The sequence below is a fragment of the Harmonia axyridis genome, chromosome 5 (genome assembly GCF_914767665.1).
Source record: "Harmonia axyridis chromosome 5, icHarAxyr1.1, whole genome shotgun sequence".
Classification (NCBI taxonomy): domain Eukaryota; kingdom Metazoa; phylum Arthropoda; class Insecta; order Coleoptera; family Coccinellidae; genus Harmonia; species Harmonia axyridis.
Genome location: NC_059505.1, coordinates 38,317,814 through 38,335,921, shown reverse-complemented (window position 1 = coordinate 38,335,921; position 18,108 = coordinate 38,317,814). Strand labels below are relative to the sequence as shown.

The 18,108-nt window shown below is 37.5% G+C and overlaps 1 protein-coding gene across 2 annotated transcripts in view; it reads right to left on the bottom strand.

Annotated features, from left to right (window-relative positions):
* Positions 1-734: 734 nt before the first annotated feature.
* Positions 735-18,108, bottom strand: part of LOC123680587 (lachesin-like) — a 328,128-nt gene continuing 310,754 nt past the window's right edge. For both annotated transcript variants that reach the window (XM_045618564.1, XM_045618565.1), the window contains exons 4-6: positions 8,754-8,881; positions 2,096-2,264; positions 735-1,074 (exon numbers count right to left, since the gene is read on the bottom strand). In XM_045618564.1, coding sequence (XP_045474520.1) covers positions 974-1,074; positions 2,096-2,264; positions 8,754-8,881 — 398 coding nt within the window. In that variant the 3' untranslated portion in view covers positions 735-973. The remainder of the gene's footprint in view (positions 1,075-2,095; positions 2,265-8,753; positions 8,882-18,108) is intronic.

Genomic DNA, 18,108 nt, shown 5'->3' with positions numbered 1-18,108 from the left:
GAAACATATACCAACCATTGATTTACTCTTGTATTTACGAAATTAATTTATTATCTGATATTGAAAGCCCTGTTTTAATTATTGGAGTATGGTACTCGACTATCGAATTCATTGCAGAATTAAAATTATTAGTTATATAGTTGAATTAAATAATTTGGGAAACACATTCAAACCAGTTGCAGTTGCTCTTCTCGAATTGAAAATGAATTCAGTATTGTAGAATATTCTTACCTTGGGTTTTCTATCTTATAGCTGTTAGTAACTCCCTCTGTTGATTTTTGGAATACAATCTACCTCTATTTTGGTCGATTTTGTTCATATCTCAGTTTTTGGAATCGTCAAAAAAATTTGTTGAACATTTCTTGCACTATTCTCAGAATAAAACTCCAAAAATCGAAAAAAAAATCATCTATACACCGTCCATAACTTTCCTCAGAAATTATGAGAGCCCTCTGCATAAAACTCATTATAAAACTAAGATGCAATATCTATCGAAAACATGATCAATTAATTTTGAAGGCTATAAATTAAGAAATAAATTAAACTTAGGCTCGGAAATTGGATTAAAAATTGTTTTACAATAATTTTAGGATGTGAGGTTTCAAATCTATCGAAGAATCTAAGATTTTTTATTCTAATTGTCATTTTCAAATACCCCACGACATTAAACAAAGAAATTAGTAGTGTGTTCACACCCGTTTTCTTATTTTATCTCCCAATTAATACCACACTCATAAAATTTAGTCTTTTATTAAAATAAATAGTGTCGGTTCAAAGTTTATAATACATAGAGTGATGTGGCAACAGAAACGGACACAAATCAACAGATGTCTTAAAGCTACCAGTTTTCCATAAAATTTTATAATAGTATATACAATAATAGTCTACATGACATGTACGATGGTTGCTGACGAGTTGACGACCGACCGGTAGTCTCGTCTGAAGTGACACGTTGAGCGGAACACTCTGTAGGTTAGCAGTAGACCAGGAGGACGTAGCAGATGAAGGCCAAGGCCCCGAGGGAGGGTCCCATCCTCTGGTTGCCGCCATGCTGCATTGCCTCTGGCTGCTCTCCTAGAAAAAAGAGTAACACTCAAGCAGGAGGAATCTTCATTTGAATTTCTTCCTAATTAATTTTTTTGTATTCATTTTTATTTCATTCAGTTTAATGATTTCTTTCATTTTTATTCAATTTAAGCTTATATTTCATGTCATTTCAGTTTTATATCGATAATAAAATGATGACATCCTTGTACCAAAATCTTAACTATCTGAAGTATCAGTTTATACGTTTAGTTTATTATCTGAAGTTACAAAGTTTTAACTTGTATATTCATTTCACTTGCGTTTGAGATTACCGTAGGCTAACTAGTAATATTCGCAGAGATAGCAATCCGAACAGGTAAAGTCATAGATATTGCCTCTTACTATTTTGTGAAATAGATATGCAAATCACTTTTCACAATTGAAATAACGAGAATTTAATTTTATTTTTTGTTTGAATTATGAAGGTTGAATTTTAAGGGTCAAATAAGTCTATTTGGATTCAATAGTCATTTAATTCTCATTTCATCCTAATATCAGATTTAATTGAATGCTTATAACGTAACGTATGAAGAATTCAAGAATCAAGGTGTACTAACAGTAAAGCAACAGGGTAGAATACTTTCAGTTGACGTCTAAAAATAGTGAATTTACAAATTTATGACTTGTATATTAATTTCACTTGCATTTGAGATTACCATAGGCTAACTGGTAATATTCGCATAGATAGAAATCTGAACAGGTGAAGTCATATATATATTCTCTTACTATTTTGTGAAATTGATATGCAAATCACCATTTACAATTGAAATAACGAGAATTTAATTTTATTTTTTGTTTGAATTATAAAGGTTGAATTATAAGGGTCAAATAAGTCAATTTGGATTCGACTGTCATTTGATACTGATTTCAGATCCAATTGAGTGCTCTAAAAGCACCTTTTCGGGTAATAACCTATGAAGAATTCAAGAATCAAGATGTATTGACAGTAAAGCAACAGTGTAGAGTACCTTCAGTTGACGTCCAAAAATAGTTGATATGGAAAACTTACCATTTAGAACGTGTACGGTGACGTTGGCTGATTTTGCATTGGAGGGGTTACATTGATAGGTTCCGGAATCAGTGGGTCTAGCCTTTTGGATTAGAAGAACACTACGGCTAGTTTCCCCGCGCTCTGTGGCAACGCTTACTCCGCCTCTGGAGCTGGAGTAGGTGATAATCTGGAAAAGAGATCGTTAAATCATCCCTAGGTATAAAGGTCGATTCCATTTGAAATTTATGTGTATGTCAGGAATAGATTCCCTTTTTTATGCTAGAACCCACGAAGCATCGTTTCAGCGAAGGTTTTAATCGAGTAGAATCCATCTTATTCTGCATTGAAAAATACATCTTTAGATATCAGGCTATACATTTCAGAAGGATTTTGCTAATTGTCTTTAATGTGCACCCGTTCAAGATCATGGTTGTTCCGAAAGTGATTACAAAGTTCGAGGACTGTTGCAAGGCGATCTTTCAAGAGATTCCTCATCCTGTTTTTGTGGACGAATTACTCTAAAGGGATTTCCAATGAGGGGTTTCATTTTGTTATTCAAAAAACGAGTAATTTTGAGACAAAATGATAGATGGAAGAAGGTATGCCATTAAAGATTGTAAACGATATCAACCAATCATATCATTCTCTTGAAATTTTCCATTTCCAACTCCTACATTTTTGGCTGTATGTTTCCTATAACTTCACGAATTCCATCTTTGAAGTCTTTAATCGATGGTGGAGTATTGGCAGAGACCTCATCTTTTATTTCTGCTTATTAATGTAACCTCCGACTTGAAAAAATGGTCCTTTCCACTGCATATCATTTCAGATGAAAATCTGAATCAGCGAAGATACGACGTTGCTGAAGATCGACCAGCTTGACATATTGTGTTAAATGATCTCTTAAAACCTTAATATCTCAGTATTTATGCAAAATACGGTGCAATATCGTTTGTGAAATGTCTCATTCCCAAGATCGACGAGGATGATCTCTTTGCAAGAGTAGCTTCAAGTGATCCAAGTTCTCCAGATTCAAACACCTGTGATTTCTGTTTGTGGACTAACTCAGACGACCTGAAGATTGCAATTGAGAAAAAATATTTCAAATACCCTCGCCATTCTCGAGAACTAACTCTTGATATTTCCCTTAGAGGCCATCATTTATAATCTAATTGATGCTTTCATCTAAATTTCAGACCATGTAATTTTCAAAACATACTGTTGAAATAATTACATTATAAAACTTTCCTAACTCATATTTTGTCTTACACTTTTCAGAACTTTTCAAAATGTGGGATCTAGCCATGGTGCATCCTGTACAAGATTAAGGAAAACAACTTTTCATGACGATCTAAGCTGGAAATCCTAGGACATCCTCAAAGTATTATAAGTAAAGTGTAAGTCTAACATAGACTAAACTTGCAAACATCCATTTTATCACAGATTCCATAGAGTAGGGTCAAGTAAAAACTCCAGGAGCAGACCACAATATATTTCCACCCCCCCTCCCTCTAATCGAGATCCATTGAAACTTATTCGATTTACCGAAAATTACCGACGCCGTTCAGGTTCAATAATGGTGGTTGAACCCCCGGCACAAGAACTATATTGTTGCGATGCCCAAAGTTCATAATGGACCCCACCACTTTTTCACCCCCACTCCATAATTGAGATGATCCCGACCGAAGGAGTTGAGGCAGCTGTTTCTAGTGTTTGAACTTTGGTGAACATCCGAATTAATTCTGGTATTCGCCAACTTTGTACGACCTAGCTCGTTGAGTCTGCCTCCTTCTGCCCCGATAGTTCGAGATGACCGTAGGGTGCGTATATCATCATCTTAGGGTGGGGGAGGAGAGGTTCTTTTGGACGCCGAGAGCTGGATTCGATAACTTTGGAGTTGTGGAATATTGAATGGCTCACTTCAGCTTTGAAGGTTGTGCATTGGTGAAATTCTCGACGTGAATTATATGAATACAATAATTGATGGATTAAAACCTGAATTCTATACGGTGCGCCACTGTGAGCACCCACATTTCAAAGACGTATTGAAGGAGATATTTCAGAAAATATTGTTCGCAGAAAATTCATATCATTCAGATTCTAAAAGGCTATACTTCGAAAATTACATCAACTACATCATAGCCTTGATGGTAAAACACACATTGAACATGTGCTGAATGTTCTGCATAACTTTCTCCAGAGTACGAGGGTTATTTTATAGATTTCTGCATCAGTTGCAATCTTCAGGTCATTGAGAGCACTTCGGCGATGGTTGAAGTCTTTTACTTCTGCCAAAGAACACGTAGGTCACTCAAAGTGTACTTGCAGAGAAACACCTGGCCAAGGTAACACCAAAAACAGAACACAAAAATTTTTGGGCTGTGAATGATTCCTTGATGGATGCCTCTGCTTAGTAAGAGCAATTTTTTCTTATTCATACACACTAAGAGATGAGAGTATACTTCATCACTCGTCTGAAAAATTGCAGCTGGAGGAATTGGTTGAAGTATAGCTTAACAACAGTCAATAAGTCACCAATACAATCTCTTTGGAACAATTCGTGCAAGACATACGTCTTGTATGGATGCTCCCATTCTAGCAATTTTTTTGCAGATTCTAGAAGATACGGGTCCTTTTTTTACCCACTGATTGCAGAACCTGTTTTTTTTATTTTGACAGAATTATTCCTCTTTCAGGAAGACTTGTAGATGACGAAAAACTATCCACGTGGTAGAAAGGGTTTTCTTATAAGAAGTTTCATTTGGATATCAAAAAAAGAATAAATTTCAAGAGTAATCAATGGAAGTTTATTTCATTGTGAAGAGGAAGGTATGTCAATGGAAAACGATATCAACCTGATGGCCGTCATGACTACGTTTGTAGTCCTTTCCATGAAAATTTCCGTTGCCAATTTACAATGTCCTCTATAACTTCACGAATTCCACTTTTAAGGTCTTGAATCGATTGTGGAGCATTGGCATACACTTTATCTTCCAAAAGACCCAAACAAAAAAAGTCTAAAGTTCTTAAACCACAAGATCTCGGTGGTAAATTAAAACCGCCTCCAGGACGAGGAAACTTTTCTTGCAAAATTGCTATTGTTTCGTTGCTTGCGTCATCAATCATAGCCTGGTAGAACATTATATAAGCTGTAACAGTACACCAACCTCAGATTTGAATAAGCAAAGTCCAATCACCCCAACAGCCCTAAAACATCACCAAACCAAACGAATTATGAGGATGGAGAGGCTATTCAATAAATTATTTTTGGGTCTTCCGAGCCCCAAATGCCATAATTCTGCTTACTCACGTAGCTTCTGAGGTGATCACTGAAGATGATTTTTCGAATCATTTAATGCATTTCAAGGACCCAAACAGCGAAAATACAAAGTTGCTGCTGATCGATCGACTTGAGTAACTGAACTTTAAGTCTTAAGACCTATGTCTTTATGCAAAATTCGGTGTAATATCTTTTGTGCAATGCCTCATTTCCAAGATTGACGAGAAATAGACAATCCTGGGTTCTCTTCAACACTACAAGCGACATCTTTATTTCTGCGAACTACAATGCTTTGTTGAAGCGTGTATCATCGCTAGCCAGCGATGATAGACGATCCTAAGTCGATTTCATAAGAAGTCGAGATGATCGTCGTCAAAGGTTCATACTCCTTTTATTCTGGTCAAGTCCATATATTCGAAAATTTTCAAAATGCATGCAATCCTAAGTCCTAAATATGGATATAGGATATTTTCACTATAATAGAAAAGATTGGGTTCAAGTTAGGATAGTTTATATTTTTTCGCTTGACGGATTTGGGATGAGAAATACGAACTTAGGATTATTTTACTGTGAAAAACATTGACTTGCGATTGTTTTCCCGAATATCTCAATTTCAACTAGAATTGAACTAAGGATAGTCTTGCACCAACCCAGCGTCCTTATATTCTTAGTAATGACAAAGTTTCCACTTGTCAAATGTCCAAAAATGACAGCTTCAAAAGTGACAGCTGCAGCGCTTCCTATAAAGAGGGCTATTCAAAATAAAACCTCTTGAAAAACACTTTCGAATGACCCTTCTCGATGAAAGTCACGACAACAAAACCAAACTGAAGCATTGAACCTCTTTTCCATCTCTGTGGAAACTTTTTCGCAGGCAGAAAGATTTGTCGATACTCATCTGTAGAGATTTAACTTTTCACCAATTCCTTATTCTCAACGGAACTCTAAGCATTTCAATTTGAAGACTATTTCTATTCTAACAAAAAGATCTGACGTGAAGGAAGGAATCAACCCTTTCAGAATATCCCACCGACCTCAAAAATCTTCAATAGAAATACTTCCGCAACTTTCTCAGCTCCAGATCCCGAAAAACGAAGGACCATTCTGAAACTTTGACTGATCGAAAATGTCGAATATTTACCTCATTTACAAGACACAGAATTACTTCTCACCATTAACATGGCGGGCCCTTTCGTAAGACTTCCTGCAACTTTCGAACAATCCTTTGACAGCTCGAGGATTTAATTCTTTCAACTTCGAAAGTCTTTTGTCGAAGTTGGGGTTTGTTCCTCTCAATTTCAACTGCAATATCTCTCCCGGTCCACATAAAAGCCGTCCTCTAAAACTTTTCAATAATCCCACGGTGGAAAGATGACTCGGGAATTTCTGGTTCCAATGATCTTCGAAGATCGATACGAGTGGAACAATGACCATTAACAAGAGATGTTGGGTTTGGACAGGGCGTTTGACACTATTGACAGCATCTAACCGTTTGACATCACTGTCGACCATAGAGTAATAAACATAGATAGGGGAAGTATACGCAATTTTTACATGTTCCCAACATGATTAGATTACGTTGTCGGATTGTGATCTAATTTAAATCCACAATTTTACTATATCATTATGAATGTATATTATATTGAATGGAATATATTTATTTCAGTGATTCCCGATTAAATATGCAAATTTGAATATTTGGAATCCGATATTCTTCCTAATTATCGAATTTATAATAAGTAGAATATCTGTTATTTTCTGTATCTACCTGCTGAAATCGAAGGTTTGGTAGCTTTTGCCCTCCTAGTGTCATCCGTTGTTTGACGTCGTTTGGCGCGCTTGAAGTTTGTTTTCTGAATTTCTGATATATTTAGGTATTTATTTCAATATATTTTGAGTTGATATGAAACGTTGATTCACTATGGGACATAAGAAGTGCATTCTTTGTGGAGGAACTCGCGAATTGAGTGAAATAGCGTATCACTGATATGTTTCCATTTACGCGCGCTTCCTGTCAAATTTGATAGTTCATGTTGGGGACAAAAATTGCTTACTGAAAATGACGTATGCTTCCTCTATCTATGTTCATTACTCTGAGCTGTTGACTCAAAATTCGAAAATAACAGCCATTTGGAATATAATAATTTCAATCTTTATATTTATATTCAATATATTTTGCAACGCAGTTTGTTAGCCGCAGATTTGTGCAGACGTAGGTATCTCGATATCGGTTTTTCAAAAATGTCATCCTGATTGAATATATTGATTTTAAACATTGAAATTACTAAAAAAAAAGTTTTTGAATTTTTTGAATATCTCGAACAGAAACCAAGATGAAGCGAAATATTTGAAATGGACATTCTTTAGAAACGCCCTTTAACGAATGAATATATCTATGATGTGTTTTGTGTTATCTTATCATTCAGAAAATAGAGATTGGAGGTATTTGAAAATTTCTTCTTTTAAACTTCTCGAAATGCTTTCAATAAGTATAAGAAACTTATTAAATCAACATTTTTTTCAATAGTATCTTCAATGTGTTTCTGAGCACGTACAAACAAATAAAGAAATGAATTATGCTCAAAACTCAAACCAATGCTTTGAAACACAGAACCTCGATTCACGACTCAGAGTAAAAAACATATAGGAAGCATATCTCATTTTCAGTACCATTTTGTCCCCAATATAAACTATCAAATTTGACATGAAGCGCGCGGAAATGAAAACATATGAGTGATACGATATTTCACTCAATTCGCGAGTTTCTCCACAAAGAACACACTTGTTTTGTCCCATATTTAATCAACGTTTCATATCAACTCAAAATATATCGCGATCAATACCTCAATATTCAGAAAACCAATTTCAAGCGCGCCAAACGACGTGAAACAACTGATGACACTAGGAGAGCAATAGTTGCCAAACCTTGGATTTCAGCAGGTAGGTACAGAGAATAATAAATATTCTGCTTATAATAAATTCGACAATTAGGAAAAATATCGGATTCTAAATATTTCAATTCGAATATTCAATCGGGAATCATTCAAATAAATATATTCCATTCAATATAATATACATTCATAACGATATAGTAAAATTGCGGATTTAAAAACATATAACAATCCGACAACGTAACCTAACCATGTTGGCGACATGTAAAAAATGCGTATACTTCCTCTATCTATGTTTATTACTCTATGATTCACGTCAAACTGTCAAAAACCATAGAACATTGAAAACCATAGACACGACCATAGAACAACATGTCAATAAATTCTTCTTTTTCCTCACAAAATCGCAGCTAGCATCAGTTCGGGACCGTTCTGGCCCGAGGGGTGCCCCACAGCGTCCCCTGTCGCATGTATCTCGGTCGCACAAAGGAAAATTGATACTCACCGCGTCGTTGTGGTTCCAGAATATGTAGGCGGGGGGCTCGGGGCTATGCCGGACGACGCAGGTGAGGTTGATGGTGCTCCCGCGATCGATGAACAGCTCGGGGGCCCCCACTATTTCGGTGTCCGGCTCTGAAACAGACAAGGCACACTTATTAGAATTCTAATCAGGGGTGCCTGAAGGCTGTTCATCATTTGGAGGGGAGGAAATTGAGGGTTTCTTCTTCGGGCTTGGATAGGTCGGTTCTTTGAGTGGACGCGTTATTAGTTTCTGCATGTTCGAGTTGATGGGGAAATGGGGATTGTATATATGAGCGTTTGTGGTCGTTTGGAGGTGTGGAAATAGGTTCCGGGAAAGATAACTTATTGACTGCTTTGATTTTGTGACACTGAGATGTGAATATATTGGGTTATTACCTGGATATTAGTTTTTCTTTGAGATAAAACTGTATATCTAAAAAAATTTCAGGATAATTCAAGTTCTACAACTGTCTCATTATTTTATGTTCATAGATTATAATATTAATAAAGTTATGGCTAATGAATTTGGCAGTCGATGCCAAAAATTCATTCAAAAAAATAATAACATCATAATGCTAACTACTGAACTTCAATTAGGTGCTCGGCGAAGTAGGTCATTCAATTCAAAAAAACATTGGTTATGTACCGGGATTTTTACTATAATTTGACCCCCCCTTCAACTTTGTTAATGAAAGAGGTACAAAAAAATGTTTTTTACAAAAGTTTCACGAAATCGACTATATAGTGTTTTTTGAAATGATTTCACAAAACAAAATATATATAGAGTGGGCAACATATTGATAGCAACTTTATTTTTTCAAATGGAACACCCTGTATATTTTTCTATATTTGACTAGCTCTTTTTCCCCTGATTTCGAATATATAACATATGTTTGGCTTATCTCTCTTATTCTGAGTACCACAGAGTTTCAAATTTCAAGAACCACCTGGCAAGATATATAATCAGTTTTCATGTGGAAGGCTGCGATAATTCAAATTGACCTTTTTTGAGTTATTTTGTTGGCAACAATATATCCGGCCGGACTAGACAATGTCCATTATTTCATCGACATTTTCGACAATTGACCTTCCAAAGCGTGGTGCATCTTTGACATCGAAATAACCTGAACGGAATCGATGAAGCCAAACTTGAGCGTGATGCGCTGTTACAGTATCAGGACTATAAACACTATAAACATTTTCAGCCGCTTTGCTTGCATTTTCGCCTTTATAGAAGAAAAACTGTAAAAAACAGCGTATTTTCTTTGTGCTAGTGTCCATTTCTGCCGCGCGCTCAAACTAAAATGAGTCAACTGATCACAAAACTGTCAGAAATGTTTTTGTAGTACGAAATATCATCTTTCAAACGCCATATAGTGGAACCTGATCCGACTTTCACAACGCTCGATAGATAACCAAAACCATCCATTAGAAAAATAATAGATTTTTGTTTACCACATATGGATTTACACTATGACAATAAATATGATTACCTGACACTCATAATAAATACATCATGTCATGTAAATATCACAAATAATCACGGTATGAACTCCTTCAGGATGACCTTCACAAAAATTTACTTGGTAACCGTACAAAACATCCAAATCAGAAGATTATTTCAAGAGTTGTATGCTTTTGAAATTTATACAAATTTTAAGAACACCCTGAATCTCTAAAATGAAAGTGTTATGGTGACTTCAAATACCACACCCCAACTCCAAAAATTGTCCTCACAGGCGTTGTTCTACAGGACACCCGGTATAAAGCGACACCTTGAAATAAAATGAACATTCCTCAATCTTGAGATAAAATATGATAACCCGAAACAATAACCGAAAATCCCGCCTTCCAGACGAAAGAAACCCTGGCTGACACATCTACCCGAGCACAGAACACGAAAAACTCGCCCCATAAAGAAAAAACCCCCGCCAGAAAAATCGTTAATCTAACAGCTCGTCCAGAAAACTGCTGACTTCAGCATCGGTATAATGCAGAACGTTGGCTGTAATTCAGGATGATGCCCCTGAATCGCACGGGGTTCACAGGGGAAAATACCGTCACGGATATCCGTCCTTAATTTCCCATATATCTTGGGCGCTGACTCCTGAATATTAAGCGGACGTTTCACCTTTCCGACCTTCTTATGCACCGGGCTGCCGATCCTGCTCGCTCTTTTAGGGATGCATTACATCATCCTCGAGGATAATACGTGTCCTTCACTTTGTCACCTCCGCCCGGTGGAGAGGTGCTCCTGCCAAAGCTGAATTGGTAATGTTGGCAGTCTTGGAAATGTGTACTTTCGGGGGATTACAAGGCGGGAGAAAGATCGTAGGTTTGAGTGTTCGATCTTTGTAGGTCGTATACCTTAGGGATCGATAGAGTGTGGAACGGAGGATGCATGTTTATATGGTGGATTTGTTCGAGCTGTAAAATTTCAGGGTCGACAACATTGTCGGAGAAATTTTTTGTGGTGTTATTAGGTGTACAACTTTGCTTCCGCCGTTTCGCAATAGATGGCTGTGGCAGTAAGTGGTAGTCGAAATAAATAGATCGTAGATGTCATACAATAAGCTAAGGTTCTTGTGAACATAACGGCATCGAAATATTAGTCAATTTGTGCATAAAGTTATTCTTTATTGAACATGCTAGCTTGAGAGCCAAATTCTCGTCATTTGCGGGAGGTTTTAATTGTCTACTTTCATATAAAGAAATCTGCGGCTGGGACTTATCGAATGCTCTCAAATACCTGAGTGGTTTCAACGCTTCAAGAACGGTGATTTTGATGTCGGAAGACTAACTTGGCAGTGAAAGAGAGACGGATTTGGAAGATGCAAAATTAGAGGCATTAGTTGATCAAGACTCATGTCAAACGAAACAACAATTGGAGAATCACTGAAAGAGAGTGATGCAACAAGACATTTCAAAACGTCTGAAGGTAATGGAAATTATGCAGACACAGAAATTGAGTGCCGTACGAGTTGAACCCGAGAGATGTTGAACGGCGTTTATTTTCTTGTGAACAGCTGCTTACAAGGCAAAGACGGGAGGGATTTCTGCATTGCATTGTGACTGAAGACAAAAAATGGGTTCATTAAGAAAATCCCAAACGCAGAAAATCATAGGGATATCCCGGCCATGCTTCCAAGTCGATGGTCAAACCGAATATTCACGTTTCCAAGGTCATGCGCAGTATTTGGTGGGATCAACTCGGCGTGTGTATTATGAGTTCTAAAAATCGACTGAAACAATCACAGGCGATTGTTATCGAACGCAATTAATGCGTTTGAGCCAAGCATTGAAAGATAAAGGGCCGCAATACAACGAGAGACATGGTAAAGTGATTTTACAACATGACAATGCTCGACATCATGTTTCGAAAATGGTCAATACATACTTGGAAACGTTGAAAATGGGAAGTCCTACCCTCCGCCTTATTCTCCAGACGTTACTCCCTTAGACTATCACTTGTTTCGATCAATGACGTACGGCGTGGCTGACCAGTACTTCCGGTCTTATGAAGAAGTAAAAAATTGGACCGATTCGTGCATCGCTTCAAAAAAAGGCCAGTTTTTTCAACGCAGGATTCGTACGCTGCTCAAAAGAAGGGAGAAAGTTATGGCCAGCGATGGACAATACAAAGAATCATAAATATATTACCAATTTTCCATAAAAATTCCAGAAATAAACTCGTGGAAGCAGAGTTGTACTCTTAAATATGTTCATAATCTAAGAGCTAGTGGACGGCTGACCACACATATCTTAGGAAAGCTTAAAATTTCTTAGCTAAGCGCGGTGGTGATAGCCTCAGAAACACTCAGGAGCGACAGATGTGATAATTATATGAACTAAAAATGTATTTTAGGAGGTTTACCGTTTGAATATGTCAAACTATATTCTTATTACTATTCGAAAACGAAACGGCAGACGATTATGGCTGTTCTGAAGTGGTGGCAGAAATGTTCAAAATTTCGTTTTGAAATTGCAAATAACAATAATGGACAATAATGCCATTTCAAAATTCGCTCACTCTGGATACTGATGTGTATCTATATCAATCTGAGTGGGAAAGTCTGTTTGTAAACAGTCAACATTAACATCCTGATATCATGCTATAGTTACCAGTGAAATTGGAGAGTTATTCGAGGTTGCAAAATAATGCATCCCAGCATGGTAATGTTTTCCATTCACCATTATTGCATTTCCTGGCTCGTAATTCTTACAAAACAACATGCACATCAAATATAGTAACACGTTTCTGGAAACATTGCTTTCTCGTGAATCATTATTGTGGATTTTCAATAAACCGAATGCGGTAGTTTTGCCTGTTGATGGAACTGATGGGGTGAAATAGACCTTATGGCTGAATATGGCTGTGGAACTTCCAAATGTAAAAAAAATCCATTATATTTGAATGAAAAACCAGGCTTCAATTACCATAGTGAGAATGATCTGATTTGAGTCAAATATGAGCTGTTTTGTTCGATGACTCGTTGCTATTTTGAAGGAAGTATCAGTATACCTCTCTCAAAGAATCTCTCATTCCTATTGGCGAAAAATTGAGACAGCCGAGTTTCACGAGCCTCTGTTCAAAAGAATTTACACCAGAAAAATTGTTCGCTCCGGACAACAGATGGAAATCACTTGGTGTCAGGTCTGGACTATAAGGCAGATGCCCAACCCAGCTCCCGGATCTTCTGATGAGTCACTATTGATCTGTGTGGCCTGGCATTGTCCCGATGGAAGACAATTTCCTTTCCTATCGGTCAATCCTGGCCGCTTCTGTTGTGCAACAGTTGTGCCAAAGGGAAGCAGCTCATAGAAGATAATCCCTTGCCAATCCCAACAAAGACATATTGAAACCTTCGTGGCGTCAATTCTAGCTTGACCACTGTTTTCAATGGATCACCGCGTTTCTACCACGACCGTTTTAGCTTGACGTTGTCGTAAGTTATCAACTTTTCATGACCAGTCATCAACCGCTTCAAAAATGGGCTGATTTTGTTTTCACTAAGCAGCGATTCCCAGAAGGAAATTCGATCCATGAGGTTTTTTGCGTTAACTCGTGCGGTACCCATACATCGAGCTTCCTTTTTGGGAACAGTCTTATGAAAATGGTTTCAAACGGTTTTTTGTGCAACCTTCAGCTCTCGGGCATTCAAAAAAGTGTGTTCATCACGGTCTGACTCGAAAATTCCATGATTTCATTGACATTTTCGACAATTGGCCTTCTAATGCGTAGTGCATATTTGAAATCGAAATTACCGAAACGGAATCGATGAAACCAAAATTACGCGTGATTGGCTGTTGCAATATCAAAACTATAAAAACATTTACATTTTCAGGCGCCAAGCTTGCATTTTTGCATTTATCAAAGAAAAACTTTAAAATATATCGTATTTTTAAGCATCTTTGACGCGCGCTGACGACCTATCACAAAACTGTCAGGAAAGTTTTTGCAGTACGAAATCTCATCTTTCAAAAGGCGTGGAACCCAATCAAACTTGTAAAACGCGAGATACAGATAACTAAAGCCATCCATTTGGAAAACTAATGGATTTTTTTTCACTAGAGCTGATACTAGGCAGCGTGGTAACTTTGTCTTGATGAATTTGGAAACTTCGTGGGGCTCTTTGTAGTGATCAGGTCTCTTGCATTAAGTTAGAATCAGGAAATCGGTCACAACTTTAGTGGCATTATAAAGGGTGTTTTTTTTTGAGGTATATAACTTTAAGTTGGCATTACTCTTCAAGATGGCGACCGATTCAACAGCTATTAAGTGATTTATTCTCAGTTTGGTTTGGCAATTCATTATGAATAGATTCACGCCTGATCAATGCTTGCAAATAGTGCCATTTTATTTCGAAAATAATGGTTCTGTGCGAAATACGTATCGCGCACTACGTCCATTTTATTTTGTTTAGCGATGAAGCGCACTTCTGGTTAAATGGCTGCGTCAACAAACAGAACTGCAGCATTTGGAGTGAAGCTTATCCTCAAGTGTATGTCGAAACACCGTTACATCCAGAAAAACTGACTGTTTGGTGCGCTTTATGGGCTGGTGGAATCATTGGTCCGTACTTCTTCAAAAACGATGATGGCCTGAACGTTACAGTCAATGGTGATCGGTATAGAGCCATGATTACTAACTTTTTCATTCCTGAATTGAACAACCATGATGTCCAGGAGCTGTGGTTCCAACAAGACGGCGCAACATGTCACACAGCTCGTGCCACAATCGATAGACATCGAAAGACACGTTTGGTGACAGCCTAATTTCACGTTTTGGACCTGTGAATTGGCCTCCAAGATCTTGTGATTTAACACCGCTAGACTACTTTCTGCGGAGGCTTTTAAAATCATTGGTCTATGCGGATAAGCCAGAAACCCTTGACCATTTGGAAGACAACATTCGCCGTGTTATTTCCGATATACGGCCACAAATGTTGGAGAAAGTCATCGAAAATGGGACGTCCAGATTGGACTACATCCGAGCCAGCCGTGGCGGTCATATGCCAGAAATCATATTTAAAATGTAATGCCACAAGATTATCTTGCGGATAAATAAAATTCATGTCAATCGAATAATCCATCGTTGTTTTATTGCAATTTAAAGTTTTATAGCTCTAAAAAAAACACCCTTTACATCTCTCCTTATGATGCTCACTTCTTATTGATACATCCACCATATCAGTATTTCTTGAAATCTCAGATATATAACAGATATATATCAATGTGTAATTATGACAGCTGAAGTAATACGCCATTCCAGATTGACGCATTTATTAATTGACCCTTTGTACTACAAAGAATGAACAAAAACTCAAAGTACAAAGGTTGTGTGAGCAATTAACAACTACAAAAAAAAAAGCAGGTTCACAGCCACTTAACACTAAATCTCAACAGGGGTGTTTAATCAGAGAAATCTGACAGGACGAGGCGTTTATGAGGATCCATCCCCGAAAAAATACAACCACGTCGAGGACTAAAATGATAAATCTAGCACTCCAGACGCACAGAGCGAGCACAAACGCCACTAATTCTCCTTTTATACAGCAGAAAGTTTAACGGTCGGCAAAGTCCGTTTCCAAAACGGTTCCCCCCTCCCTACCCGTCAGACGATATCCATTCAGAAGTGGTTAAATAAATAAGGAAGAGCTTAAGCCCTAATTACGCCGTTCGTAGCTGGCCCTCCTCCGGCCCCCCCCCCTCTCGAAAATATTTTTCGATGGTCTGATTGCGCGATTGTGAAACTTTTTACTTCGCCCCGTCGGAATTATAAGAGTCGGAAAATTGCAGTTGATTAAAATCGTACGTCTTCGGATTACCCGCGTCCGAACCGAGCTTTAGACGGCGGGGGGAATTTCGAGGAGTTTTGAGGAATTTCCGGTTGGCGTTTTCGCCATTTTTTTTTATTGCGGAAGTTGGAGTTTGTTTGAGGGTTTTTTATTGGTGGAATTATAAGGCTGACGAGAAATATTGCTTGTGTTGTGAAGAATTAGGGAGTCGTCAAGTCAAAAAGCTTGACATTTTAACCAACTACTTGACTTGAAAATCAAGATCGTGAAAGATTACATACTTGAGCTGGACTTGACTTGATTTTAGATATTTATTGCTTGTCTTGATATCAAGCTACTTGATATTACTTGAGCTTGATATGCACGCGCTCCTCGATCGCCGAGAGAGTGAAGCATTCGCCAGTGTGACTTTATTAGTTGTTAGGATTAGGTTAGTTAGGATTTTTCATCCACGCCAGCATCTTCAGCTCCTGTTGGAAGACAATTTTTCAGAGCTGCTCTTACAGTTATAAAAACCCGCAATAGGTTAGGAGACCAATCTATAAGATGCCTCATGTATCTTAGATCCTGAATGGAAAAGTTATGAAATCAAACAGAGCCTGGAGCAATATTAAGAAACTTTGTTTCTTCATTGTTTTTTATGTTGTTTTGATTCATATTGATTTGATTTATGTTTTCATTTTGAAAAAGTTTATATTTTCGGCTCTCTTATACAATGAGTTTAATGAATAAAAGTGTTTTTCGCAAGGTTTCTTCTCATTTCATCATTGTTTTTATTGATGTGTCACAACACCATAAAACTGCTAAAATCAAGTAGCTCGATATGATTCAAGTACTTGTTAAATAAATGACTTGACATTATATTGAAAACCTACTACTCGACTTGAGATTGACTTGAAATCCAGTCAGTTATTGTTATATGCTGTAAAATCACTTTATCATGTCCTTCGTTGTATTGCGGCCGTTTGTCTTTCAATCCTCGGCGCTTGGCTCAAACGCATTGATTGCGTTCGATAAAGATCGCCTGTGATTTTTTCAGTCGGATTTAACAACTCATAAAATATACTACGCCGAGCTGGTCCCACCAAATAGTGGGCATGACCTTGGAATCGTGAATATTCGGTTTCGCCGTCGACGTTGAAGCATGGCCGGGATATCCCCATGATATTCTGCGCTTGGGATTATTGTAACGAACCCATTTTTCATCTGCATTCATAATGCGATGAAGAAATCCCTTCCGTCTTTGCCTTGCAAGCAGCTGTTCACAAGCAAACAAACGCCGTTCAACATATCTGACCTGAATCATTCCCATGACTTTCAGGCGTTTTGAAATTGCTTGTTGCGTCACTCCCAATGATCCTGTTAATTTCTGTTGAGTTTGACACGAGTCATTCAGTAATGCCTCCAATTCTGCATCTTCGAAATCCTTCTCTCTTTTACCGCCATGCTGGTCTTCGACGTCAAAATCATTATTGAAGCGTTGAAAACCACTATCGGCTCGTTCTCCCACTAATACCGGCTCACTATAGCTATTTGAGAGCTTTAGATGAGCCTCAGCAGCAGATTTTTTTCTATTAAAGCAGAAAATTGAAACCTCCCGCAAATGACTAGAATTTGGCTCGTAAGCTGACTGAATGCTTAATCGAGAATAACTTTATGATGCAGACACAAATCGACTAATTTTTCGTTGGCGTTATGTTGACGAATACCCTAGCTTATTGTATGACGACTATGATCTATTTATTTTGACTACCACTTACATTTACAGCCGCTCACTGCAAAACGGCGGAAGCAAAGTTGTACACCAATATTACTAAGCTGTGATGAATAAATAAATTATGAGTGTTAGAACTCAATTACCGAATCTGTAGCGAAGATTAATAAGAATTCGAGAAATTGCTATAATTATCATAAAAGGATAGAACAATAGGAAACACACTTTATCTTCAAAACAAAGCATTTTTTAAAGGACATGCAAGTAATCTCTCATTTTTCCCTGTACCTTCAATTTAGGAAAAACCTGTATAAGCTGAAAGTGAG